At 39.5% G+C, this 26,978-nt stretch overlaps 1 protein-coding gene across 1 annotated transcript; it reads left to right on the top strand.

Annotated features, from left to right (window-relative positions):
* Positions 1–4,715: 4,715 nt before the first annotated feature.
* Positions 4,716–26,978, top strand: LOC122655646 (importin beta-like SAD2). Its single transcript, XM_043849904.1, has 22 exons — positions 4,716–4,893; positions 5,403–5,538; positions 5,621–5,708; positions 6,107–6,259; positions 7,227–7,389; positions 7,511–7,695; positions 7,833–8,006; positions 10,199–10,344; positions 10,435–10,558; positions 10,640–10,820; positions 21,321–21,480; positions 21,594–21,635; positions 21,732–21,850; positions 21,951–22,149; positions 22,813–22,944; positions 24,391–24,494; positions 24,653–24,832; positions 25,236–25,375; positions 25,535–25,674; positions 25,777–25,934; positions 26,231–26,357; positions 26,440–26,978. Exons 1-22 carry the CDS (start codon positions 4,804–4,806, stop codon positions 26,592–26,594), a joined length of 3,096 nt encoding a protein of 1,031 aa, XP_043705839.1. The 5' UTR covers positions 4,716–4,803; the 3' UTR covers positions 26,595–26,978.

Raw genomic sequence — 26,978 nt, 5'->3', positions numbered from 1 at the left:
GTTGTGCAGGCTTGACCTCTTTTTTTGATGAGAATGAAGCCTGGACATTCTTGACCAACTTGGCTGAAAAGACTAGGGAGTGAGAATCTTCCCAAGAGGCTGAAAGGACCACTAAGGGGTATCTCATTGAGGGTGTTCCAGCCAAAGAGGCCAAACTTGACAGCCTCATCAAAAGGTTGGAGTCCCTAATCACTAAAGAGCCTATGCCAGTTAACCAGGTCAACCATGGGTCAATTTGCAATTGGTGCTATACACCTGGACATCTTATGGAAGAATGCCCCAACACCTTTGTGGGTAATTCTAACATTGAGAATGTGAGTGCTCGCTACCAAAATAATCCATACAGCAACACTTACAACCCAGGATGGAGAAATCACCCAAATTTCTCCTGGAATCAAGGAAACCAAGCAGACCCATCTAACTTTCACAATCAAGGCCAGCTTGGTCTCCAAAGGCCCAACTATGCACCACAAAATACATGTATGTCTCCTCACCCCCCCCCCACACTTGAATTTTATCACCCCACATCAATTCGAGTAACAAGCATGCATCAAGGTCAAGGGATCTCCTCATATTTTCTGAACACTACTCACCTTCAAATAAAACCACTCATAGCATCGATGGAACCAAAGACTTAGGCTTTGAGTATTTTTTACCATACTTTCTTTTCAGGTATTAAGGCAATAGCTTTCCTTTCACAATAGTAAACTCTATTTCTACTCCACTACTGTTCTCTGAATGACATGGTGGAGCATACACCAAACACCCAAATACTTGGTAGCTTCGCTTTTTGCATAAATCCATAAGACATTGAGACATTAATGCAAGAGTTTTTTTTTTAGTTTCCTTCCAAGGAATTTTGAACAAGTCACCTTGCTTCTTGAGGCAACAGTGCCCTGTCTAGTCCCAAGGAATTCCACTTTCCTTTCTGTTTCTTTTTTTTTTTTCCTTTTTCATTCACTTTCATGCCTTGCCTTGCCACAAACAAATTGGTCTCAACTACTAGCCAAAAGATCAAAGGGTCCATAAACACATAGAGGAATCTTGCCATCAAACGAAATAGCGCTCAGATTTTTCAATTCAGTCCCTATCACTGGATACAAGCCCAATACCGTCCTTGAAAAGGGATTTTTTTATTATTTTCGCATGTTAGGGCACTTAATTCCCTCTCTCTCTTGCTTCGCAATCAAAGAAACGTATGCACAAAACCAAACTATCGCTACAATCAAAATTCACAAAATTCACCAATTCAGTCCAACACGTCTAAATGGCGAGATACTAGATATTCTCTCTGATAATCTTCACTCCTAGGGCTTGTATTAGGAGGATAGTCTACGAAGTTACCATCGATTAATTTCCCCTAGTCCCAATTGAGGAATCTTTCCTGGAACGGGCAAACCCGTGTGAAAGTCAAGGATCTTGTAGCTGGGTTTGACCACCATCGTGAACAACTCACCGGCATACGAGGCAGCAGTGGCTACACATCACAAGGATAAATAATAAACAATTAGGATCCCAGGTGTGCGTATAACACTCTATCACTTATATCATCTCTGAAATGTGATTTTTTTAGGGTAACCTACACTTGTGATCAGAGTGTACATGTGCACAAAACCCGAGGATATACGATACGACAATTGTGAGTGGATTAGACACTTGGACTTAATTTATGGAATATTTTTGTGTGACTTGTGTAGAATGTCATTTATGCACTTGCTTGCTAATTAGTATATTGTTATGGAAGTATTAATGCATGCTATGCTTATTTCCAAATTATGATAGATGATGGATCATGGTAAGGGCGGATTACGGTTATCATGTTGAATGCTAGAAGAATAGGATATGATTATGATTATGGAATCTTCGTGGATAACGAATATGTATCGAATGTTGATGATGTTTATTAAATGTAAAATGATGTATGTGTTGAACATGCGGATATGTGATGAATGTTATCAATGGGATCAAACTGTCGTGAATGGGCGCCAAACTTGTGATTGCCATGAATTAGAATTGTGAATGGTATGTGAGAATGATTGATTGAGATGTGTGTATATGCCGTGGGTTTTGATCTGGATGTGACGGTTGACCGTGTTTTCGGTATCACACTCGATACACTTATATGCTTATGTGTAAGCTAGAGGGGATGAGAGGATAGCCGGGCCACCGTGTTTGGCACTATGGACTCGACCTCTAGATTATACATAGACGTATCCTCTTATTGCATTACAGACTTGCTGGTTAGGTCATTATATACTCAGTGTTAAAACCCTTACCGACAGGGGTATAGGTGTCGGACATGCCCATGGGTCCCGACCGTGTTTCGGGGTATCTCATTGTGAAGTTCAGGCACCGACCAGTATATCAGGCTGAACACCAGGACGGGGTATGTATTGGGGGTTTGCAGACAATCCAGTGAGGGGTCCGGTCTCGCAGGCTTCCACTTGGGCATGAGTTTGACATTGTCGGACTACCAGCCAGGTTATAGCACCACATACCGAGGATGCTACTTGAGTGCCATAGTAGCACTTACCCAGACCTAGAACTTGTTGACTAGGGGGAAAGTCTACAACTGTATCCATGCATTGTGTGATAATGCATCATTATGATATTGTGTTTGCTTGTATGGGTTAATCACTCACTAGGCTCAGTTGGAAGCTCATCCCTCGAGAGACTTCTCTTTAGATATGGATGCAGGTACGATTGAGCCAATCGAGGTTGAGCCGGAGTACCATGGTGGAGAGGCGTACGACGCCTGAGGATTTCCGGGCGATGAGGATCATAGAGTTGGTTGTACTTGTGACAGATGTGCTTATGGGGCACAATAATGCAGGCTAGAGGTCCAGTAGTCATGGACACTGTTCTTATTTTATTTTGAGGATGTTTATGAGGATGATGTAATTAATGATGAATGGTACACTTGGATTTTCTTTTATATTTTATATATGTTTATATGTTACCATGGAATTATAAGCACGTTGAATGATGGAATAATATGACCCTTATTTATATGATATCATTAGCTTTCGAAATCGATTAATTACTTTTAACATTACTTCTGTTGCCACTCTGTTTGAACTCTGATTTATGATTGTATACCTGGGGTTGTGAACATGACACAAAAAAGTGTCGATCCTTGGGATTTGGTGTGGAATACAAGGATATTCCGATCACACTGCCAATGTCTTGGGAGTGGGGTGTGATAGAAACACCAAATAGGAGCTCCGAAAAATAGAAACACAAACTGAAAGAAAAAATGTGCACAATACAGACTTAATATTCATGAATCATCAACTCCACCACCACCACCATCAACTCCACCACCACCTCCATTGCCACCACCGCCACTACCGTAGAATAGAAGAAATTTTTCTCTCTTTGGTATAGTTTAATTTATGTTTATCTGACACATAAATAATATAGATATGTTTGGTATGATTTATGATCCCTATTTCTCATTAAAATAAATCAATATAAGCATATATTCATAAACAACTCGAGAGTTGTTTATGATTTATCACCATAAACTATTAATGTTTGTTTATGCAGGTACCATGAATGAACATGTGCAAAATTCCTACTTAAATGAAGATAAATTGGTAAAATTAACGAAAATTAGAACAAAGCATCTCTTTTGCTTCTCTCTCTCTCCAACCCCACCTCGTCCCCACCCCACCATAATACATAATATATTATTCACTTAAGCATACCAAACCTATTTATCAGTATATAATTTATTATGTCTTGTAGTAACCAAATAATTATTGTTTATAACCCATAACCTATTATCATAATTGATTATTCATAAATTATTCATAAAAACTGTTTCTGACCAAAAAACATTGCCATCTCAAAAGTTTTTATTTACCAATATTAAACAAGGGAAGTAGTTTTCTGTCTGGGAGTGTGGCCTACACCAGTACTCCCATGTGTCTATCTCTCTCCCCCTCAAAATAAGAGGGCATAAGTGTTTTTTCATATGGGGAGGAGAGATAGACTCAGGAGAGTGCTGGTGTAGGCAACACACCCGGATAGAGAACTTTCTCCCATTAAACTATATGAAAGTTCACAAATGACACAATGATCCGGCCCATTAAGACTTAACCCGACCCAGTAACAAATGACAGGCTTTATGCATTATTGTGCCAGCCTTGCGAGGTGAGAAGATCCTAAGCCAAAAGCTAAAACATCGCTTGTGCAATCAGCGTTCCTTTCTTACCTTTACACAACTCCAAAAGTAGGTCCCACACGTGCATCAAATTCCAGTTCACACTATTCTAAAACAAAGGTTCCACCTCAAGCTATATATAAATCTATAATATCCTTTTCCATTTAAATCAGGACAATTGTCTGGTAAAAAGTAAAAGTAAAAGTAAAGGTTATTATTCTTCAATTACCAAAAAACCTTTTCTCCCACTGGTGTCAATTAAGAAAACAGTAAAAATCCTAACGGTTAAAACGGGGTATAGGGTTTTGGCGGCTTTCTAACCTTGCAACCGTACACTTCCGCGAGGGAAGCCGCGAGACACCAAACATGGTCAGGCCGTCACCCATTTTTTGAGTCGCAAACTTAGAACCCTAGAGATTTAAATAGATCTCTCTCTCTGCAGCTTCTTCCTGTCTCTCCTCTACTGCGCACAGAGAGAGAGAGAGAGAGAGAGAGAGTTAGCAGAGTTTATACCTCATAAATATCAGCTCTATGCTTTCATCAGATCTGCTGCTTCCAGAGCACTAACAACTGTTTATATAGTATTCAAAACTCCATAGAATACTGCTTAGATCATCAGTTTTTTGTTGCCGGTCATGGATCTTCCCAGTCTTGCTGTTATTCTTCAGGCGGCACTCAGCCCTAATCCGGATGAGCGCAAAGCTGCTGAACAAAGTCTTAATCAGGTCTTATTAATGATTATTTGATTTTTATGATTGATGATATATCTTTGACCTTAAGTTACTGTCACTTTCATTGCTTTTGAGAATTGATTATCGATTAAAATGGACTTCATTTAAGAGAGAATCTTGTTTGTTGATCATTTCAATGTGTAAAGTTTGTCCTTTCATTGTTAGTTTCATTCGTTTTTGTTCTGCACGCGTTTTCTTATTTTGTTCTCTCTCGCTCTTTTTTTTTTAATTTTTTTGTAATAATCTTGAAGGCATAAAGCTTTTTCAGCATTGGCTTTTGCTTGGTTTTTTTTTATTGTAGTAATTGCTGCATTAATATGGATTTTGGATGACTGTAATGTTATCATTCGTTAACAATGTTGGTTTACTGCAAAGTAATGAAATTTCAAATATTTAAATACTGGAGCTACTTTTGGCAGTGGACCGATTAAAGTTGTTCCATTTTCTTCATATATTTTGCATTATTTGGGCGTTACTTGATGTGATTTTGTACTGTTCTGCAGTTTCAGTACACTCCACAGCATTTGGTAAGGTTGTTGCAGATTATTGTGGATGCTAACTGTGACCTGGCCGTGAAGCAAGTTGCCAGTATTCATTTCAAGAATTTTGTGGCGAAAAACTGGTCTCCTCATGAGCCTGGTATGTTAGTTCGATGAGGTTTAACTTCCAATTTCATTGGTTCTCTTATGGCGGTCTAATGCTTGGCTTTTCATAACTTCAGATGAGCAACATAAGATCTTGCCAAGTGATAAGGACATGGTGAGGCAGAACATTCTTGGTTTTGTTACACAAGTTCCCCCATTATTGAGGTGAGACTATTGGCTGTTTACCTTCTATTCTGGATCTAGTGAACTGATGTGAATACAAGTTTTCCCCTTAGTATCTTTTACACATTTATGATTTGTTTATGTACGCATGTGTTTGTGGTTAGTAGATAAAAGAAGGGCAATTGAATATACTTTTTCCTTTGAGTCTTGTTTGCTTAAAATCTAATTCTCAGATTGTAACTGTTATTTTAGGTTCTTAATTGCTTCGACTAAACGTTTACTTATTACTCTGTGACCTATGCTACACAATTTCTATTGGCTGGTTTCAATGTTCTTTACATCTGTTGATAGTCTTTGGTACTACTGGTTATATATGAATGCAATATTCTGCAGCATAGGTGATTTTTTTTTTCTATGGTATCTGAATTCATATTACACAGGGCACAACTTGGAGAATGCCTCAAGACAATTGTTCATGCTGACTACCCTGAGCAATGGCCAAGCCTTCTCCCTTGGGTGAAACATAACTTACAACAAGATCAACAAATCTATGGAGCTTTGTTTGTCTTAAGGATTCTTGCTAGAAAATATGAGTGAGTATATGCCTTTCAATCTGCAGGTGAAAGATTTTCTTTGCATTTCCTTATTACTGTTTTTTTCTATTTGTAGAAGTTGTTACTTCCTACATGTATCTAATGATCTTGTATTTTTTAACCAACATTATCCTAAAAGGTATCCCATATTCCCGTATAATTTGCAAAAGAGACTAGGATGTCTGTTGTTATGAGTTGATAATGTGAGGAGAAGATGGAAGTTGGATACTAGGATCATGTTGCATCAATACCATAATAATGCCAAACATATATAATAAACCTTGATAAATCTATTGTAGTACTGGGCAAGCAAAGACTCTTCTGTCTCTTTCCCAGGGATTTCTTCTATAGGATCAATTCTTCCAACCCATTTCAAACTTAAATGGAATAAACTTAGGAAGCTGGATTTTGTCATATCCTTTCTTGGAACCCGTTCCAGTACGCTGCCCAAATTTGGTGGACCCGTATCAGCATTTTAATATAGTTAAGATTTTGTACCAATTTGAAATCTCCGAGTGTCATTGTAGGGGTTTTGTAAAATGATTGAAAAGTATAAGGAACTAAGGAAGTGAGGTGAACATGATCTCAACAAAAACCATCGAAATGCCAGGGAATAAATAAACCCATATATGGTGAGCCATACAGTTGCGATAAGCCAGCAAAATGTATAAGTGGCATATCAAGAACATCCCCCATTTATGCAATGGTCAGATTGCCACTCATAGTCCATGTGGCTGAAAAGCGCAGGGATGATGGTATCAAGCAAAAGTATGTTGAAAGCATTTTCTTAGTTTATAGGCACTCCTATTATATTTTGCACAATTTTTTAATCTTCAATGAATTGATTAACCTCTTTTGGTTGTTGTTATTTTACATAGTTTTTCCATTATAGACTATTATATTTGTGTTACCCTTTTCTTAATTTTAACTAAACTAACTTTCCTTAATCATCTTCTCTTTTATGAAGATTCAAGTTAGATGAAGAGAGGACGCCAGTTTACCTCATTGTTGAGGAGACATTTCCTCATCTACTTAACATCTTTAACAGATTAGTTCACATCTCCAACCCATCACTTGAAGTTGCAGATTTAATCAAACTCATCTGCAAAATATTCTGGTCATCCATATATGTATGTTTTTTCTAGCATAGCAACTTGTATTATTCTGGATTATATTTAGTTGAAGAGTGACTTCTTCCTCATGTAGGTTGATAGGATTCACTTATTTTTTTTTTTTTAATTGTTTTCTCAGCTAGAGATTCCTAAGCAGCTGCTTGATTCGGATGTGTTCAATGCATGGATGATTTTGTTCTTGAATGTATTGGAAAGACCTGTACCTTTAGAAGGACAGCCTACAGATCCAGAGATCAGAAAATCCTGGGGATGGTGGAAAGTGAAAAAATGGACAGTTCACATTTTAAACAGGCTCTACACTCGGTGAGTTCTTCAATTCTCTGATCAGAAAAAAAAAAGAGTTCTTCAATTCAAAATTAGCTTCCACAAACTGGTTGTATTCTTTTCATACATTTTGTAACTCAACATGGCCATTTATTTTGTTTAATCATCTTTAACAGGTTCGGAGATTTGAAACTTCATAAGCCAGAAAACAGAGCTTTTGCTCAAATGTTCCAGAAGAATTATGCTGGCAAGATTTTAGAATGCCACTTGAACTTGTTGAATATCGTTCGTGTAGGTGGATATTTACCGGACAGAGTTACCAACCTTATTCTGCAATATCTGAGCAACAGGTTCGTGTGATATTTACCTCATACTATCTTGATATCTCAACTGATAATTTGTTTTATACTTATGTTTACTCAATTGTTTATTCTTGACAGGCTCATTTTTTCTACTTGCTATTTCTTTTAAGGTTTCAATATAGCCCTGTAGTACAAAAATCATTTGCGCTTTCTTTTGCTTTTGAGCCAGGGTGACGTATGATTGATCTTTGTCCTACTTAAATTTTGGCTCTGTGACTGAGCTAAAACTATATTCAAAAGACCCTAGTTTAAATAAAAAGTCATGGCCACTTTACCATCAATATTCTTCTTGACATAAACTAGCAGATCATGTTAAGTAAATTCCTTGGACAAATTAAAGACAACTTGCAAAAGATTAATGCAGTGCTAAGCCCCAAACCAGTGAGATCTAGTGGGAGATCAGTTTGCGAGTCCTCATCAAGCCTAATAAAACACTTTAATAACTGTTTAAAATAAAGAAATAGGACTTTAACTAGACCCAACGATTGGTGAACCATATCTGGTCTATAAACAGATTTAAACAAGAAATATGGTTCAAAAGTGAACCCAACCCAACCATAGTCCATTTTTGCCGTTCTTTTCTTCCTACCGCTGGAAGTCAGTATCAGAGATCCATCTCATTTTTGAGTATCTTTAATTCAAAATTTTGTCACTTTGGAGTCTATATATTATGGAGTGTGGACATAACTATCTCGTCCTTGACTTGTGGTAAGTAAGTTTCAGCCCACCATGTGGCACAATTAAGAGGTCAGTTTTTGTCAGCATTTGGATGATTGATACTTAGGAAAATGATTCAATACATGGTGGGCCATATCATTGAGTTTGGCCTTGAAATTTGACAAATGGCTATCTACATCCTCCCTATCTATCCAGTGGTTAATCTCTCCCTCATTGGTTTGATGGCTGAAAATAAATGGGATAAAAATCACTTCATTGGTTTAGGTGGCCCATGAAATGTGATATGCAGACCATCCAAGTGGCTTTTTATCCATTCAAAAGTCAGTTCGATTAAGTCAAACCACGATGTTTCTTACATTAGTGGATATTGAATTTAAGCTTATCCACAAATGGCTCTGTTTTTTTTTTTTTTAAAAGAAAACTCAAGTTTTATATTCTTTTGGCATATATCTGGTTTCTAAAAATCTGTCACAGGGAACGTCCAATGAGACCCAATTTTTGTTGACAGGTAAAGTCTTAGCCCCTAGGTCTCTTGCTCACATGTCAAATTTCTCAGCCCAAATGGAGTTTGCCAAGTGGCAGAATAAAGCTTTGAAATTTCACGACTACGGTAGAGTGCATAGTAGTGGTTTAAGTACCGTTGGCATGCATGGACATCATAGTTATCAAGGCGGGAAAGCGACCATGGCGTTTTAGAGGGGCAAAATTCAAGGCGACACTGCCATGGCGCCCAAGGCATCCAAGGCGACCAAGGAGCCTGGACGCCATGGCGACGCCTTGATAACTATGATGGACATACATGGAGATGCATGCCAATACACGCTGTATTAGATGGTTGAATTTGAAATTTGACAAGTGGCCTATCTAGGCCATCCACTGTCTATCCAAGAATCGGAATTTCCACACCAATCTATGATGTGGACCTTTTTTTTGGACCATCAAGGGAAGCTTATCTTGATGTGGCCATGAATTTCCCCGTTATTATTATTGTTGTTGTATTATTAAAAATGAATTTTTTTTATTATTGTTGTTGTATTATTAAAAATGAATTTACTTACTGCTTGTAAGATATTACTTCGTCTGTCCTGCAATGACTTTCCCCTTTGAAAAGCACAAATTTTAAGGGGGGACTTGTGGGATTAAAAACTTACTTTCTGATTTTCCCTCCCATCACTATTTATTTGAAATCTCTTAACTTAGTTGTGGTAATCAATGCAAAGCTTCAAATAGTAAAAGTACTGAAATATCCTTATCTAATTTGAAAGGTGGGCAAAAAATTTGAATCAGCCCAAACTGGGAAGGACTGATTTTGCAGGATGAGGGAATATTATTGTTTTTCTTGTTGAATTTTTTTAATTATTATTATTATTATTACTATTTTTATTAGCTTTGTGTTTTAAAAACTTCAAACCCATTATGTTTCAATATTTTTAGTCAGGCTGGTCATTTGAACACTGACTTTCTGGTGATCTTTGTGTTTCTTCTCTGCTCATATTTTGCAGTATATCAAAAAATAGTATGTATCAGTTGCTGCAACCACGGCTTGATGTTCTTGTGTTTGAGATAATTTTCCCCCTTATGTGCTTCAATGATAATGATCAAAAGCTTTGGAACGAAGATCCACATGAGTATGTGAGGAAAGGTTATGGTGAGTCTTCAGAACCTGGCCATATCACCTGAAAACTCTGTGATTGTTTCCCTTGGTACGGCTGATTTAATCTTCAATGCTTCTCTGCAGATATCATTGAAGATTTATATAGTCCTAGGACTGCTGCAATGGATTTTGTAAGTGAGATGGTTAGGAAACGTGGTAAAGAAAACCTACAGAAGTTTATTCAATTCATTGTGGAGATTTTTAGGAGGTACCTTTGCTCGTCTACTATCTGCATGTTCTGAGCTGGAGAATAGTTGTTTATGTTTTTGAACATTATTTTTTAATCTAGATATGATGAGTCACCGGCAGAGTACAAACCATATCGACAAAAGGATGGTGCTCTTCTTGCTATTGGAGCATTATGTGATAAATTGAAACAAACTGAACCTTACAAGTTTGAGCTTGAACGAATGTTAGTGCAACATGTTTTTCCTGAGTTTAGCAGTCCTGCAGGCCATCTTAGAGCAAAGGTTTTTTGCTTCGCCTTCACTCTCATTTCTATGTTCTCGTACATTTGTCAACATGCATGTCTCTTGTATTTTTAATGCACACCTTTTTTTCTCATGTTTCTTTCCTTTCCTTGTATTACTTGCTTTTACTATTTACATTCCCTTTCTTTTCCTTTTTTTTTTGTTGGTGGATAGATGACAGCAAAATTTTATTGCTAAGAGTGCAAACATAGAGTACAAGAAGAACATGTCACAGATTAGGGCCTTCATAGAACGCCAGAATACGGGTAGGTCCCAAGTACAAAAAATCTGTCTGAACTTTCCCCAGCCAGCTCATCTGCTAGAGCATCGGCTTTCCTCATTCTCCAAACATTAGCAAATTACCCTTGGGAGCACAGAAATCTGGCTTCCTAACAAGAAAATGGTAAATTCCAAAATCCCCTTTTGACTTTGCAACCATTGGATAACCTGCCTTGAGTTACCCTCTGCAATTGTGTTCATCCAGCCATTTGTAAAAGATTATATGGTTTTAACATGAATCCGTGGTAATGTCTTGTGTATATCTAATGATCGTTATCTCAATAAATCCCGGACGTGTTTCTAAAGTGTTTCAGGTGTAGGCCTTGAGGTACGTCTCAGGGCGAGGCAGCTGAGGAACACCCTTGTTTTATTAAAAAATTTGCATGCTGTATTACATCCTAAAATATAGAACATGGATGAAAATTACCCTTTGTTTTTTAAGCCAAGAATCAAGATTAGGATTTGGAAAGAAAATGGAGGGGGGGGGGGAAACCATGTCAGCTAGAAATTGATGATATAGTTTAGGAAGGAAATGAAGAGATAAAAATAAACTACAAACTGTGATTTACTATGCATTAAACGGTTGCAAAGGAGTGATTGTTGTTCTCTTACTATTCCAACAAAAATACCGCATAATACATATAACAAGTTTGGAGTTCTACTTCAGGAAGGCCAGCCCTAACACTGATGTTCTGTTCAGCCTGACAACCCCCCCCTCCCCCAACAAAAAAAATCAATTCTCATTTTCAACTTCAAGAAAAAATTCTTTAACTCTGATAATAATTATAAGATAAGAACTATGCTCTAATAATTAATAATACTTAATGCTACTTAAAAACACTGCCTGTAATGATTAAAAACCTCATAAACTTAAGTAGAACTCTAACAGTGATGTAGGGCATCCTAATGTTCCAAAATCTAGGGCTAAACTACAATAGAAAGGTGGTGGGAGATTAGGGTTGTAAGGAATAGAGGAGAAACAGGGAAAGTGTGAGGTAAAGCTATTGTTTTTGGGACTGTGAATAGTAACTTAGAAGAAAAAAGAGAAGAGAGAAGGTACCAGTTTGATATGAAAGAGAGAAAAGAGATCGATCAGCTTTTTTGCGGGGGAAGAGAAGAGAGGGGCCTTCACTTAGCATACACTTCAAATAAAATTTCTTCAATTAAACTGTAATTGATAAGAGGTAATGCAGATCCGGGGTCCGGAAAATGCAAATTTGATCGCTTGTGGGCCCACTTAAACATGCAATAGCGAAATAGTAAGGTTTGATGGCGATTCTGTAAATATGTGGAAGTTTATATAGCCAATGGTAGTGTTGTAAATAAACAGAAGTGTATAATAGGATGACAGTATCATAATTTAAATGGAAGTCAAGTGAAGGGATGCAATGTATTAGTTTAGGGGGTAAACTAGAAATTAAAAGCAAAATAAAGACAAGGAGAATATGGGATAAAGGTAGGGGTATAAAGGGAAAGTAAGGGATTAAAATAAGGAAATAAGAAGAAATCATGAGGGAGGGGTTATCTTCAACCTTCAACCTGCAAGAGAGGCGGAAAACAGCATAATACGAAGGAGATGGCTCCTTCTACTTTTCTCGATCCAGGCTAAAACTTCAGATGAAACATCACCACACCATGTTCTATCTATTCCAGCATGAAGTAATCACAAAAACTATCTAAACGAGGAGTATTTATTGTAATATGGGGTTCCAGGGTATAATTGTCCATAGGGTTTATAACTTGTGTTCCCTAAGGGCTTTATTGTCTTTGTACTCCATTAGTCATTATTATAAATAAAGGTGGGTTGTGTCTCATAGACACAAGTCACAATTCCCAAAACCATCATGGTATCAGAGCATAATCGACCTAGGGATTCTCAATCCTAATCGGCTTTCTCCTCTCTTTGTCTCTCTCGATTTTCTCCTAGCATCACCGCCACCACACCACAATCGCCTAGCCTACCGCCACCAGTACTACTCACTGCCACCCTCTACCGCCACCTCTCTCCTACTCGGTTTCTCTTGGCACACTTTCTAGCATCACCGAGAGGGCGGTACCGCCTCCCATCATCTCCGTTACCCTCAGTGGTGATGTTATAAGCCATCAAGGGCCTTTTTTCCCTCTATCTTGTTTTTCTTGTCCTTCTTGATGTATTGAAGGACTGTTTCTCCACTTTTCCTATGGATTTGTTGGTGTTGATTGATGTTTTAGGGCTTCTCCAACAATTTGTGTGATTTTTCTTTTGGGAACAATGGCACTCAATTTGGGTCTCTACTGCTACATCTAGAACTGATGGGAAAGTTTGTGGTTCTCATGACGGCTTTCCCACCTTCTCTGTCTGCTCCGTTTGCTTAGACGGAAGCAATTATTTGATGTGGTTGTGATCTTGTTATCTTGCCATAGACTCCCACGGGTATTTGGGTTATCTCATTGGTATAAAAGTGAAACCCACCACTGAAGGTGCTGACCAAGAAAAATGGGGTTCGACGAATTCTTTGGTTATGCCATATCTCCTCAGTAGTATGTAACCCCACCTTGCTCGGGGATATCTCTTATTGGACATTGCTGCAAAAATTTGGAAGACGGCTTAGGAAACCTATTCACAAGTTGGGAATGATGCCCAGGTCTATGAATTGCGTAAGAAACTTCATGAGACCAAGCAGAAGGAACTCAGCCTGTCCCAGTATGATTTTGAGCTGCATAGTTTGTGGCAGGAGTTGGACTTTAATGATACTTTTTAGGCCTCTACACCTGTTGATGTTATCGCAATTCAGAAAAGGGAAGACAAATTCCGTGTGTATGATTTCCTTGCTGGCCTTAACATTGAGTATGATCCGATTCGTGCTTAGGTACTTGGCTGGGATCCCTTCCCTACTTTGGAGTAGGCCTATTCTCTGGTTCATCTCGAGGACAGCCGTAGAGCTCCCATGTTGCCGCCTCCCTCCCAGGACCTATCGACTCTTTTTTCTGGCTCTCCCATGCAGCCTAAAGGTGGGGCTTCTCGTCCCAATTATCATTCTGCTACTGATCGAGAACCATCCGGTGTGATTATTGTGGGAAAGAGAGGCTTACTAAGGAATTTTGTTGGAAGCTTCATGAACGTCCCACTGCTTCTTCTACTTCTTACAAAGGACATGGTCATGGGAAGTCCTCTGCACACCATATTGAGACTGTTGCTGCTGCTGCTGCGGCTGCTTCTGATCCTCCACCTAGTGCTGCCCTTGCCACTTCTCAAGATGAACTTACTACATTTCTCCGTCATTTGGTAAACAAATTAGATTCTTCTGCCTCTGCTAATAATGCTTCCACTTCTTCCTCCAATTTGGTACCTCCGGCTTTTGCTTCTTCAGGTATTTATTTTGTTGGTCATTGTGCATCTGTTGCCTCCCGTCCATGGATTATTGATTCCGGTGCCTCTGATCACATGACCAGGAATGCTAGTCTTTTCTTTCAATATTCTCCTTGTTCTAGTAAAGACAAGGTTCGTATTGCTGATGGTACTTTTTCTCTATCTCTGGAAAGGGATCCATCACATGTACTCGTACCTTACCATTAAATTCGTTATTTCATGTTCCTAAATTTACTAACAATCTTATTTCCATAAGTCGTCTCACTTCCCACCTTAACTGTGGAGTGATTTTGTCCCATCTTATTTTCTTTTTCAGGATCTGGTAACGGGGGAAACGATTGGCCCTAGTACGGCTCATGATGGTCTCTATTTGCTAGACGAAGCTGTCCCATCTCACCGTCATGCTCATCAGACCGTTTCTGCTTCAGTCCCAACTGCTCCTCCTGATTTGCTTCTTTGGCATAGGTGTTTAGGTCACCCCCCAATGGGTGCTTTAGTTAGGGCTTTTCCCAATTTATTATCTAAATGTAATTCCATAGACTTGTTTTGTGATGCTTGCATTTTAGCAAAGCAGACCCGTGCATCTTATCCTAGTTTAAATGTTCAAAGCGTTTCTCCTTTTATGTTAATCCATTCGGATGTGTGGGGCCTTACCTGTTTTACCTCTATTACTGGCTATAAATGGTTTGTTTCTTTTATGGATTGTCACATCCGTGTTACTTGGCTTTATCTTATGCATCACAAGAGTGAGGGTTTTTCCTATTTTCAATTGTTTCACAACCTTGTTCGCACCCAGTTTAATGCCCAAATTATAATTCTTCGTAGTGATAATGGGCTAGAGTATAAGGATGGTGCATTCCAGGCATATATTGCAGCACATGGCATCATTCACCAAACAAGTTGTGTTCCCCCGCCGAAAATGGGTTAGCTGAATGCAAGAACCGGCATTTATTGGTGGTGGAATGCTCTCTCATGTTTGAAATGAATGTTCCACCACATTATTGGAGTGAGTTTGTCTTAACTGCTGCCTGATCAACCGCATGCCTACTCACGTTTTGGATTTTCAGTCCCCTCGACAGGTTCTCTAGGGGTCAGATACCTTTCTTATTCCACCAAAAGTATTTGGCCGTATGTGCTATGCAAGGAACCACCAACATCCAAGTAAATTGGAACCCAGGGTTTTGAAGTGTGTGTTCGTGGGATATTCTCCAACCCAGAAGGGCTACAAATGTTACCATCCTGCGTCCCACTGCATGTATGTGACTATGGGTGTAATTTTTAATGAGGCTGCGTCCTATTTTTCTCTGGCATCTCATCAAGGGGGATATTCTCCATGGATTGGTGATGATGATATGCCTGATATGCCTTCTCTTGTTGATAACCATCCTGTCCAGGTGATCCAGCACCAAGTGCCCACACCCGTAGGAAGAAGAAGAAGAAGAAGAAGCCTTGAAATTAGGGCTTAGTTTGGGAGCCGTAGCTTAGGTTTGCATTTTAGTATTTTCCATACTTATTTTTTATTTCAGCTTATTTGTAAACTTAAGTTGAACCAGTTCAAACCATGGTTCAATTTAAGTGATTTAATTAAGTCTTTTATTTTTAGTTGTTAGGGACAATTAGGTCTTTTTATTTTAAGTTTTAAGTTGTTTTATTAGATCCCCACCCCTCCACGATTTAGTGAGAGAGTGTTTTGCTTAGACTAGGATTTTGGCCATTGGCCTTTTATTATAAATATTAAATTTCGTGGGAGGCTCCCCCACAGTTGATTAATTAAAAAACAAAAAAACAGAATTTGTGCTGCCGCCATTGTTGCTGCTGCTGCTCCTTGAGAGTGTTGCATCCTTGTGGTTCTATCAAGGTGGAAAGGGTAGGTGGGTCTCCTACGACTCCTTGCATTGAGACGATCAGGAGGATCTCCATTGCTCAAGCTTGCTGCCAGAGGAGTCTGCTGCAGATTGACACCCAACTTCTATTTCTAATCCTCTAATCCCTTCCCTAATCGATTCCCCTTTAATTTTATTTGAGTTCCATAAACCCTAGACACCCTTAACTCTGTCCAGCATCAATCCTTCTTCAGAATTGTCCCATATTTGGACCACAGTTCCCCCTTAGCATCCCCTCCACTCGAATTTAAGCTCTGTCCCCATTCATCTCTCAAATCCTAAAATTCCGCCAACTTCATTAAATCCAAACCCCTAGAATTTTCAGAACTAACACTTCCAGCCATCACCTGGACTTCATACCCTAGCCGAGTGTTGTTCCCCACCAGTATAGAATTCGACCTTGGCCCCTTGCCTTAATTCCTAGTCTAAACCCTAATTCCCATCACTTTCTTCTTCCCCAAAACTTGAAACCCTAACCCTAATTTTCTGATTTTTGTTTTCTGACTCAAACAACATCAAACCTATACCATTAGCTTCTCCTAGACCTGCCTAGTTTTATCATCTATTACACTCACCTATTATTCTAACCTAAACCCTAGAAATTGACCTAAACTTCAATTCTGCCCTATTGCAACTGCAAAATCAGCAGTCCCTTGGTTTCTTTATCATCAGATCCTGGATATTTGGCCTCTAGTAGGTCCTTTACCTATCTAGAGTTACACTAAGTGGTATCAAAGCTCATGGCTGACCCCATGGCTGTAATGCTCAAGATGTTCCAGAAGCTTGTTGCTGAACAAAGGGCTACAACTGAAGCCCGAAAGGCTACAACTGATGCAATCATGGCTAGATGACAACAATTGGAAGAACAGAGAGTCGCCCCTGGCAGAGACAACAACTTACCCATAGATGAAGACAGGTAGTAGCTCAATTCGGTGGTACAGAGGCTACTTGACAGAGATGGGTATCCCAGAGGTGATTATAGGGGTCACAGATATGGATCCAGAGATCACAGGGATAGACTCAGAGATGACAGAGATGACAGAGACCATTACAGAGATCGTCAGGACAGAACCAGAGGTACCCGTGAGCCTTCTCAGGAATACAGAGATTGACACAGAGGATACAGAGACAGAGATGGAGAAGACCGGGACAGAAATAGAGGTTGGCAGCCTACTTTTGAGGAGTACATGAGATCCTACTTCATTGGAGACCAAGGTCCTAATCGGCGCCACATTGACAATCAGAAGGTGAAGCTTAAACTGAAAGAATTCGATGGTGATCATGACCCTCAGGTATTTTGTGATTGGCTTGCTGCCCTGGACGGTTATTTTGATTGGTATGATTTGTTTGAAGAGAGGAAGATGAAGCTAGTCCGTACTAAACTTGTTGGACTAGCACATGAGTGGTGAAGGACCATTGAAAGGGAGATGGACTTTGATGGGACTGCACCCCGCACATGGGAGGAAATGAAATACGACCTGAGTAAGAAGTACTTGCCAAGGCACTTCAGGTCTCAGTTACAGGATCAATTCAACTCCCTACGCCAAGGGACCATGACTGTATCCGAGTACATTAAGAAATTTGATGCACTTTCTTCTCGCACTGGCATTAGAGAGGAGGGCATCCAGATGCTTTCATGATTCAGGTTGGGTTTGACAAGTGAGATAAACAAAGCAATTGGTGTGGTCGAAGTTACAAACATCCGGGATTGCTTTGAGAAGGCCTTGAAGGCAGAGGAGCTACTGGCTTCAAGTAAACAGCTGGGTTCTACTTCCAAGCCGAGCTATACCGGCGCAAGCACCTCACGACAGGGTCCCTCAATAGGCAGCACCTTTCGTTCTACTGCTCCCCCACGTGTTGATGATAAAGGCAAAGCTCCCGTGGGACGTAATGAACCCGTCACTTGTTTCTACTGTTAGGAAAAGGGACATATTGCTAAGGACTGCCCACACAAGAAGACCACCATCAACGTGGCTGAAAAGGAAGAAGCCCATGATGATGATGAAGAAAAGAGCCTAGATGCTTATCCTGTCAATGATGATGATGATGTGGCTGATTACTACGAAGGTTTGGGTAATGATACAAGAGGCATTCATATGATGATTCAAGAGGCTGCTACCCATCCGGAAGTCCAGCCTTCCCCGCCCATCAAAGGGCTGCTGGCCGCCTACAAGTTCGAGCCACCCGTTGAAGATGATCTTAAGAAGCTTGACCCTGATTTGAATGACCATTCCATGACCTACAGCCATTCATCGGAGATGAATGTTTTCAAGTCGCGGAGAGCTGATGCAGCACCAAGTGCCCACACCCAAAGGAAGAAGAAGAAGAAGAAGAAGTAGCCTTGAAATTAGGGCTTAGTTTGGGAGCCGTAGCTTAGGTTTGCATTTTAGTATTTTCCATACTTAGTTTTTATTTCAGCTTATTTGTAAACTTAAATTAAACCGGTTCAAACCATAGTTCAATGTAAGTGATTTTATTGAGTCTTTTATTTTAAGTTGTTAGGGACAATTAGGTCATTTTATTTTAAGTTTTAAGTTGTTTTTATTAGGTCCCCACCCTTCTATGATTTCGTGAGGGATTGTTTTGCTTAGACTAGGATTTTGGCCATTGGCCTTTTATTATAAATATTAAATTTCGTGGGAGGCTCCCCCACAGTTGATTAATTAAAAAAAACAGAATTTGTGCTGCCGCCATTGTTGTTGCTGCTGCTCCTCGAGAGTGTTGCATCCTTGTGGTTCTGTCAAGGTGGAAAGGGTATGTGGATCTCCTACGACTCCTTGCATCAAGAGGATCGGGAGGATCTCCATTGAAGGTGGTTCTATCCTTCTCCATTGCTCTAGCTTGCTGCCAGAGGAGTCTGCTGCAGACTGACACTCAACTTCTGTTTCTAATCCTATAATCCCTTCCCCATTCGATTCCCCTTAATTTTTATTTGAGTTCCACAAACCCTAAACACCCTTAACTCTGTCCAGCATCAATCAGAATTGTCCCATATTTGGACCACAGTTCCCCCTTAGCATTCCCTCCACTCGACTTTAAGCTCTGCCCCCATTCATCTCTCAAACCCTAAAATTCCCCCAACTTCATTTAACCCAAAACCCTAGAATTTTCAGAACTAACACTTCCAGCCATCACCTGGACTTCATACCTTGGCCGAGTAGTGTTCCCCACCAGTACAGAATTCGACCTTAGCCCCTTGCCTTAATTCCTAGTCTAAACCCTAATTCCCATCACTTTCATCTTCCCCAAAACTCGAAACCCTAATCCTAATTTTCTGATTTTTGTTTTCTCACTCAAACAACATCAAACCTATACTATTAGCTTCCCCTAGACCTGCCTAGTTTGATCATCTATTGTACTCACCTATTATTCTAACCTAAACCCTAGAAATTGACCTAAATTTCAATTCTGCCCTATTGCAACTGCAGAATCGGCAGCCCCTTGGTTTCTTTATCATCGGATCCTGGATATTTGGCCTCTAGTAGGTCCTTTACCTATCTAGAGCTACACTACCAGGGGAGACTCAGTCTATTACCGTCATTCCAACTTCCATTGTTTATACCCGTCGAGCTTGTGGGAAGCAAGTAGAGACCATTACAGTTGCACTGACTCTACCCAGTCAACTAGATCCTCCTGTATCAGATCTGCCAGCTTCTCTATCTCCTGTTAATTCATCTCCTAAGTCTCCTCTTCCTATTATTCAGATCCTTCTCTAGATCTTCTCATTGTTGTCCGGAAAGGGGTTAGAACTTGTATGCAACATCCTATTACTTAGGTGGTTTCGTATGAGTTTCTTTCTTGATCATACCGTGCTTTTGTTTCTTCCTTGTCCTTTGTCTCTCTTCCTATGAATTGGCAGGAAGCACTTCAAGATCCACGGTAGAAGGCAGCTAGATTGAAGAAATGCAGGCTTAGGAAAAGAACAATACTTGAGACTTAGTTCACCTTCCTCCTCTGAAGAAGACTGTAAGCTGCAAGTGGGTGTTTGCAGTAAAACAAAATGTTGATGGCACTGTGGATCGATACAAGGCCAGGTTGGTTGCTAGGGTACAAGGTAGACTTATGGGCTTGATTATCAGGAGACTTTTGCTCCGGTTGCAAAGATGAATACTATCTGTATGACTTTGTCATGTGCAATTAACCTTGGATGGGAATTGCAACAATTGGACGTAAAAAATGCATTCCTCCATGGTGAACTAGAAGAAGTGTACTTGGATGTTCCTCCTGGGTTCGCTATTCAGAAGACTCATGGGAAGGTAGGCGAACTGAAATGTGCCTTGTACAGATTAAAGCAGTCCCCTCGAGGTTGGTTTGGGAGATGTCATGGTGCGATGGTATCTTTTGGTTACACCCAAAGCAATGCTGATTACACACTCTTCATCAAGCAATCTGGATCCAAGATTGCAATTCTTATCTTCTATGTGGACGATATTGTGGTTACTGGCAGTGACACCGAGGATAATACTCGTCTCAAATCATGTTTTGGGAAGGAATTTGAATTTAGGACCTCGGTCAATTGAGGTATTTTCTTGGGATTGAAGTTGCCGGTTCTACCAAAGGTGTGTTCCTCTCTCAACGGAAATACACCTTGGATTTGTTATCTGAAACGGGCATGTTAGGGTGTAAACCTTTAGACACTCCTTTGGAATCAAATGTTCGCCTATCTAGCAAGAGTGGAGATCTTGGGGATAAGGGGGGAAGTTAATCTCTCTCTCCCATACTCGACCAGACATAGCCTTTGCAGTTTAGCATGGTTAGCCAGTACATGCATGACCCGTACACATCACATTGGGAAGCTGTGATACTGGTGGAGAGCCGGTTAGGCGAAGAGGGGAAGCTGGAAATAATCAGAGTTGCAGGGGGAGAGAGAAGAAATCAGTGCTGCCAGTTATCATTTAATTCTTATTGCACTTATATAAGCCTTTGTTTCCATATTGTCACCATTTTGTGTTGACTTAAATCATTGTAAGTTTCTTATCTGAACATTAGGCAGCATGGGTTGCGGGCCAGTATGCACACATCAACTTTGCAGATCAGAACAATTTCCGCAAAGCTTTACACAGTGTTGTTTCTGGATTGCGTGATCCTGAGCTTCCAGTTCGTGTTGATTCAGTCTTTGCGTTACGCTCTTTTGTTGAAGCCTGTAAAGGTATGTCTAGCCACAGCTGAGTTTCTTGTGTTAAGTTGATTCCTGATATTATTTTTGCTTATTTAATTTTGTATTTGGTGCATCTAACAGAAATTTTCCTGTTTTGTGTGCAGATTTAAGTGAGATCCGCCCAATTCTTCCCCAGTTACTTGATGGTATGCGATTTTGACCTATGTTGCTTCTACTACTTTTCCAATTTAGCATTTAGTAATACATTTTTTTTAAAAATGAATATTTGATGTCATCTACAGAGTTCTTTAAACTTATGAATGAGGTTGAGAATGAGGACCTAGTTTTCTCTCTTGAGACCATTGTGGACAAATTTGGGGAAGAGATGGCACCTTATGCTCTTGGATTATGCCAGAACCTGGTATTTTACATTTTTTTTTGGGGGTTGCAATTTGTATTTTTGATTGTCTTCTTGTTTGTTGTATTGGTGATCTTATTTTGTTCCTTTTTTCCGTCAACAGGCTGCTGCATTCTGGAAATGCATGAACACTGCTGAAGTTGATGATGAGGCTGATGACCCAGGTGCTCTGGCAGCAGTAGGTTGTTTGCGTGCAATCAGCACAATTCTTGAGTCTGTGAGCAGGCTTCCCCATCTCTTTGTTCAAATTGAGCCTACTCTGTTGCCGATAATGCGTAGGATGTTGACTACTGATGGGCAAGGTAAAATTTTCCTACTTTAGTGATACTTGTGTATTGTCTGGCTTTTTGTGCTTTACAAATCCTTGAGTTTTCTGTTCACGGCCCTTACTGTGTTAGTTTTCACATGCGTCATGTTTGGAATGCATCATTATATATACAAGTAACTGAGAACCACTATTTTTAAAGTCACATGCATCATGTCCGAAGTGCATTGTTGTGTTTACTCCTTGTTTGGAAAATATGTTTTTACATTTTTTAGGAATATTTTGTGCTGCATGTCAGATTGGTTTTGACTTGACAAGCATGGAGACTTATATTGGGTTTTAAACAGAGTAACAGTTTTTGATTTGTGATGGGGCTGGCATACCTTGTGGAATAATCACTGTTATTATCAGTTGGTTTTACCGAGTATTTTGGTCGGCACAATATGTTGGGTCATTTTATAGAGAGAATACCAAGACCCATTTAAGGATGGCCGTTTGCTACGGGTTGCTTTTCAGATCTGATGGGTTTTATCCCCTGGTCTATGGTATACTGCCCTAATAATTGTTTTAAAGTATTAGGAATTTCCTACAATGCATAGTCCCTATTATATTAGACTCAAAATAGGGGTGATTCAAGTGTGCACTTTCTTGTATTTCTTAATATCGTTGGTGTCCAACTCTGATATCTTTTTCTCTACAGAGGTTTTTGAGGAAATCCTGGAAATTGTGTCATATATGACATTTTTTTCTCCAACAATTTCTTTGGAGATGTGGAGTCTTTGGCCTTTAATGATGGAAGCATTGACAGACTGGGCTATAGATTTCTTTCCAAGTAAGTTTGTATACAGTCAATTTGGTTGTACCTTTGCTTAAATTAACATTATCTAAATATTCCTAATTGCTTGATTTCATTTCAATTATGGTGTTAACTATGGTGTTAACTCTTGTTATTTGCAATTTTGGATAAGGTCATTTTGCCTTCTTGCCTTCCATTCTTTTGGAGTACACTACTCACATAATTACAGTGTGCATTTATTTGAATCAAATACTAAGCCCATCCTCACAACATGTGCAGATCCTGTTGATAATTTCTGTAGTTCTCTTGTACACTGCTTGCTAGCACATAATTTGCATTCTCGAACTATAAAATCTGATGGTCAGCAGCACCCAATTTGCATTCTCAAACTATAATATCTGATCTACAATTCTGATAACAGAATTATGTTCCTGTGTTCCCTAGACCTCCAAAACCCTGCTCTTTCCTATAATGCTGAATCACCAACATCTGTGTTGATCTCTGGCACTGATATGAGGTCTTAGGTGTGGCCAACAATTTGCAGCATGAATTATTGCTATCCTCTTAAAGGCTTCATTTGTTTCCATAGTTGTCACGGTGTCTCGGCGACCCAAGGCGGTGGAGAGGGTCCAAATTCCAGGCGACACCAACCAGGCGCCCGCCTAGGCGACCAAGGCACCTGGACGCCTAGGCGACGCCTTGACAACTATGTTTGTTTCAACAGAAGAATACTTCTTGGAAAATCAATTTTCAGTTATAGAACTTGCATTTTTTTCCCTTGGTATTTGCCGTTTTCTTGACATGACAGGGAAACATATTTTGTCATGGTTGATTGAGGAAAGTGAAGCCATATGATGGGATGCAGTCATATGTTTCATAGGTTAGAATTGTATCATAGGCCCAAATACCACTTCTTTTCTCTTTATTTAGAAAAAAATCCAGAGTATTGTAGGGCAAGGGTTGAGTACGCCCCCAGCTCCAGGTAAGCTAGCGGCTGTGCCCAATGGAGAGGGTGAGATGAGGAGGGCAGGGTAATCATTTCCACAGGGGTGTGGAGAGAAATAGACACAGGTTGGGCACAGTGCCGGCAGGCAGAGCCTTTACCCTTGATTGTAAGTCATCTTCCAAATTTTTGTACCGTGCTTCAATAAAAACATTCTGTTGCTTTTATGATTGTATTATTTTCTTTTTCTTTTAAGACAACTTCTGTATACGATTTTCCATCATGTCTTGGATATAAAAACCTACTCAGCATCAGTGTCTTGATACTGTCTTCCCTTTTGCTGATTCATGATTACTTTCAGTAGTTGATTCATTTTCTTCAGTTTTCTGAGGAGTGATACAAGTGAGTATTTGTAATTGTTTTAGTAAAGTGTATTGTTTCTTGTTCTTTATTACACATTCTTGTTGGCTTGTTGGTTTTTAGCGGCTTCTTGTACTATTCTATGCACTTTGAGTCTCATAATATTCATTTTGATGTAGATATTCTGGTTCCGCTGGACAACTATATTTCCAGGAGTACCGAGCATTTTCTAACTTGCAAGGATCCCGACTATCAGCAAAATCTTTGGAATGTACTTTCATCTGTGAGTGTACTTGATCTTCATTAAAATTGCTTTTTTGTTTGTACATATGTGATAAAAGGCAATGAAATAGGTACAGAGATTCAGTTTTTCGTCTTTTTGTTGCTTTTGTCGATTTCTCCCCTCCCATGGTGATCAAGTTGTTGATTCTCTCTGTGCAGATCATGACAGATAAGAATATGGAAGACAATGATATTGAGCCTGCTCCTAAGCTCATTGAAGTAGTTTTCCAGAACTGCAAAGGTCAAGTGGATCAGTGGGTTGAGCCATATCTTAGAATCACTATTGAACGTTTACGACGAGCAGAGAAGTCATACCTGAAATGTCTTATGATGCAAGTGGTGAGAATCTCTTACCTAACACTTGGAAAAGAAACGAAGAAATGGAAGAAAAATAAAACTGAATCCATAGTTTAAATGTACAATTTCCTAAAGCACTGCCATTTCAGGTGTTTGCTTTATCTGTCCATGAACATGTTTCAATATAATCATGAAAGCAGACTTTGCTTAGGATCTTGGGCCGGTGATTAGCAAAGATACCAAGCATCACCACTTGGTGTCATATAGAAACAAAGTTTTCTTTCTGATCCTGAACAACATGTATTCTTTTTGGTTTTTGCAGTACTAAAACATGTTTTTCTTTCATTTCTGTAGTTTATATGGCACACGCTACTAAATATATTCCTCCCATGTTGAAGCTTGCATTAGGTGTAACTTTTAATAAAACATCTTAATTATTTTGCAGATAGCTGATGCTCTTTATTATAATGCGACTTTGACCCTGGGTATACTCCAAAAGCTTGGTGTTGCAACAGAGGTTTTTAATTTATGGTTTCAGATGTTGCAACAAGTCAAAAAAAGTGGTGTACGTATAAATTTTAAAAGGTGACTTAAATATAACCTGTTTGTTTGTCTCTCCCTCTAATATATATATATATATATATATATATATATATATATATGTGTGTGTGTGTGTGTGTGTGAACTATGGTTATTTTTATTGCTTAGGTCTTGTTATTGGTTATAAGTCTTTCATGATTGCAGGGAGCATGATAAGAAGGTTTGCTGCTTGGGATTAACATCTCTTCTTGCACTTCCTGCCGACCAGTTACCAGGGGAAGCTTTAGAACCTATTTTTAAGGCAACACTAGATCTGCTCCTTGCCTACAAGGATCAAGTGGCAGGTACATTATTCTTAGTTGGGACTTGTGCTCATTATCTGTTCAATAATGGGTTCCTGCGCAATCTTCAGGATATTTATTTATTCTTTCATTTTGTATGGGCAGAAGCAACAAAGGATGAGGAGGGTGATGATGATGATATGGATGGCTTCCAAACTGATGACGAAGAAGAAGAAGATGATGGATCTGACAAGGAAATGGGAGTTGATGCTGAAGATGGAGACGAAGCCGACAGTGCCAGGCTACAAAAACTAGCAGCCCAGGTCTGTGAGATTTGAATCACCATGACATTTAATTTTTGTTTTGACCTGCCTGGCATTGTTGGGCGGCACTGTTTTTTGGCATGATGTCAATACTTTTGGGGAGATCATTAGTTTTCAAATTTAAGTAATACATAAAATATTGTTAAAAAAAAAAAAAACTGAAAGTTGCAGCTTCATATTGGCATTCTGGATTGTATATTCTATCTGTATTTTCATTTTAGGTTTCTGGAAAATGGGGTCAGTTTGTATATGGTCTGTACCTAATATATGGGAAAATCGTTGGCTTGTGCACACAGGCAAAGGCCTTCCGACCAAATGATGATGATGACGATGAGACAGATGATGAGTATAGTGATGATGAAGAATTGCAGTCACCGATAGATGAAGTGGACCCCTTTGTTTTCTTCGTGGATACTGTAAAAGGTATTTAATACTTATCTTACTATTAAACTATTAGATTAGATGGTATTTGCATTGTCTGACACTGTAACTTCTGTGCTCCAAGGTATCCAAGCAACAGATCTGGGGCACTTCCAGAATCTCATGCAAAGGCTTGATTTCCACTACCAGGCCCTGGCAAGTGGCATTGCTCAGCATGCTGATCAGAGGAGAGCAGAGATAGAGAAAGAGAAACTTGAAAAGGCAGCAGCCACCTCATGACTTTAACGTGGTCGATCTTTTTTCACTTGAAATTTTGCATTGCTCCCCCTATTCTTGCTTGCATACTGCGGTAGAGAAACCAAGAGTCGTTACAAGTTCAAATGGAGTTTGGTTGATTTGCCAGTGAAGGTGATCAGTGATCGGAAAGGTCTTTAAGGTTTTGAAGTGTTTGGACTTGAATGTGTCCTGGGTTCCTAAAGGAAATGACAGCAAAAGTGGGAACTCCGTCTTTGGTATGGTTCTCCCACATGCTTCAGTGCTTGCTGGGTAAAATATCTCTGGTTGGTCTGGCTTTTCTATAGCAGAAGAGCTGCATTCCCATCGGTTTTTAGTCCTAGGTTGTAGTCACCATTTGTTTGAGAAGAAATTTCCCATTCTTTCTCA

This window comes from Telopea speciosissima, chromosome 3 (genome assembly GCF_018873765.1).
Source record: "Telopea speciosissima isolate NSW1024214 ecotype Mountain lineage chromosome 3, Tspe_v1, whole genome shotgun sequence".
NCBI classification, from domain to species: domain Eukaryota; kingdom Viridiplantae; phylum Streptophyta; class Magnoliopsida; order Proteales; family Proteaceae; genus Telopea; species Telopea speciosissima.
Note: the sequence above shows the minus strand (reverse complement) of the source record. Positions and strands in the feature narration are given on the sequence as shown.

What these genes read in the sequence shown, in the direction of transcription:
- LOC122655646 (XM_043849904.1), top strand. Translation starts at nt 4,804, where the DNA reads ATGGATCTTCCCAGTCTTGCTGTTATTCTTCAGGCGGCACTCAGCCCT. An exon ending in CAGGCCATCTTAGAGCAAAG is followed by an intron (nt 10,821 to 21,320) that starts GTTTTTTGCTTC and finishes TCTGAACATTAG; the next exon opens with GCAGCATGGGTTGCGGGCCA. An exon ending in CTTCGTGGATACTGTAAAAG is followed by an intron (nt 26,358 to 26,439) that starts GTATTTAATACT and finishes CTGTGCTCCAAG; the next exon opens with GTATCCAAGCAACAGATCTG.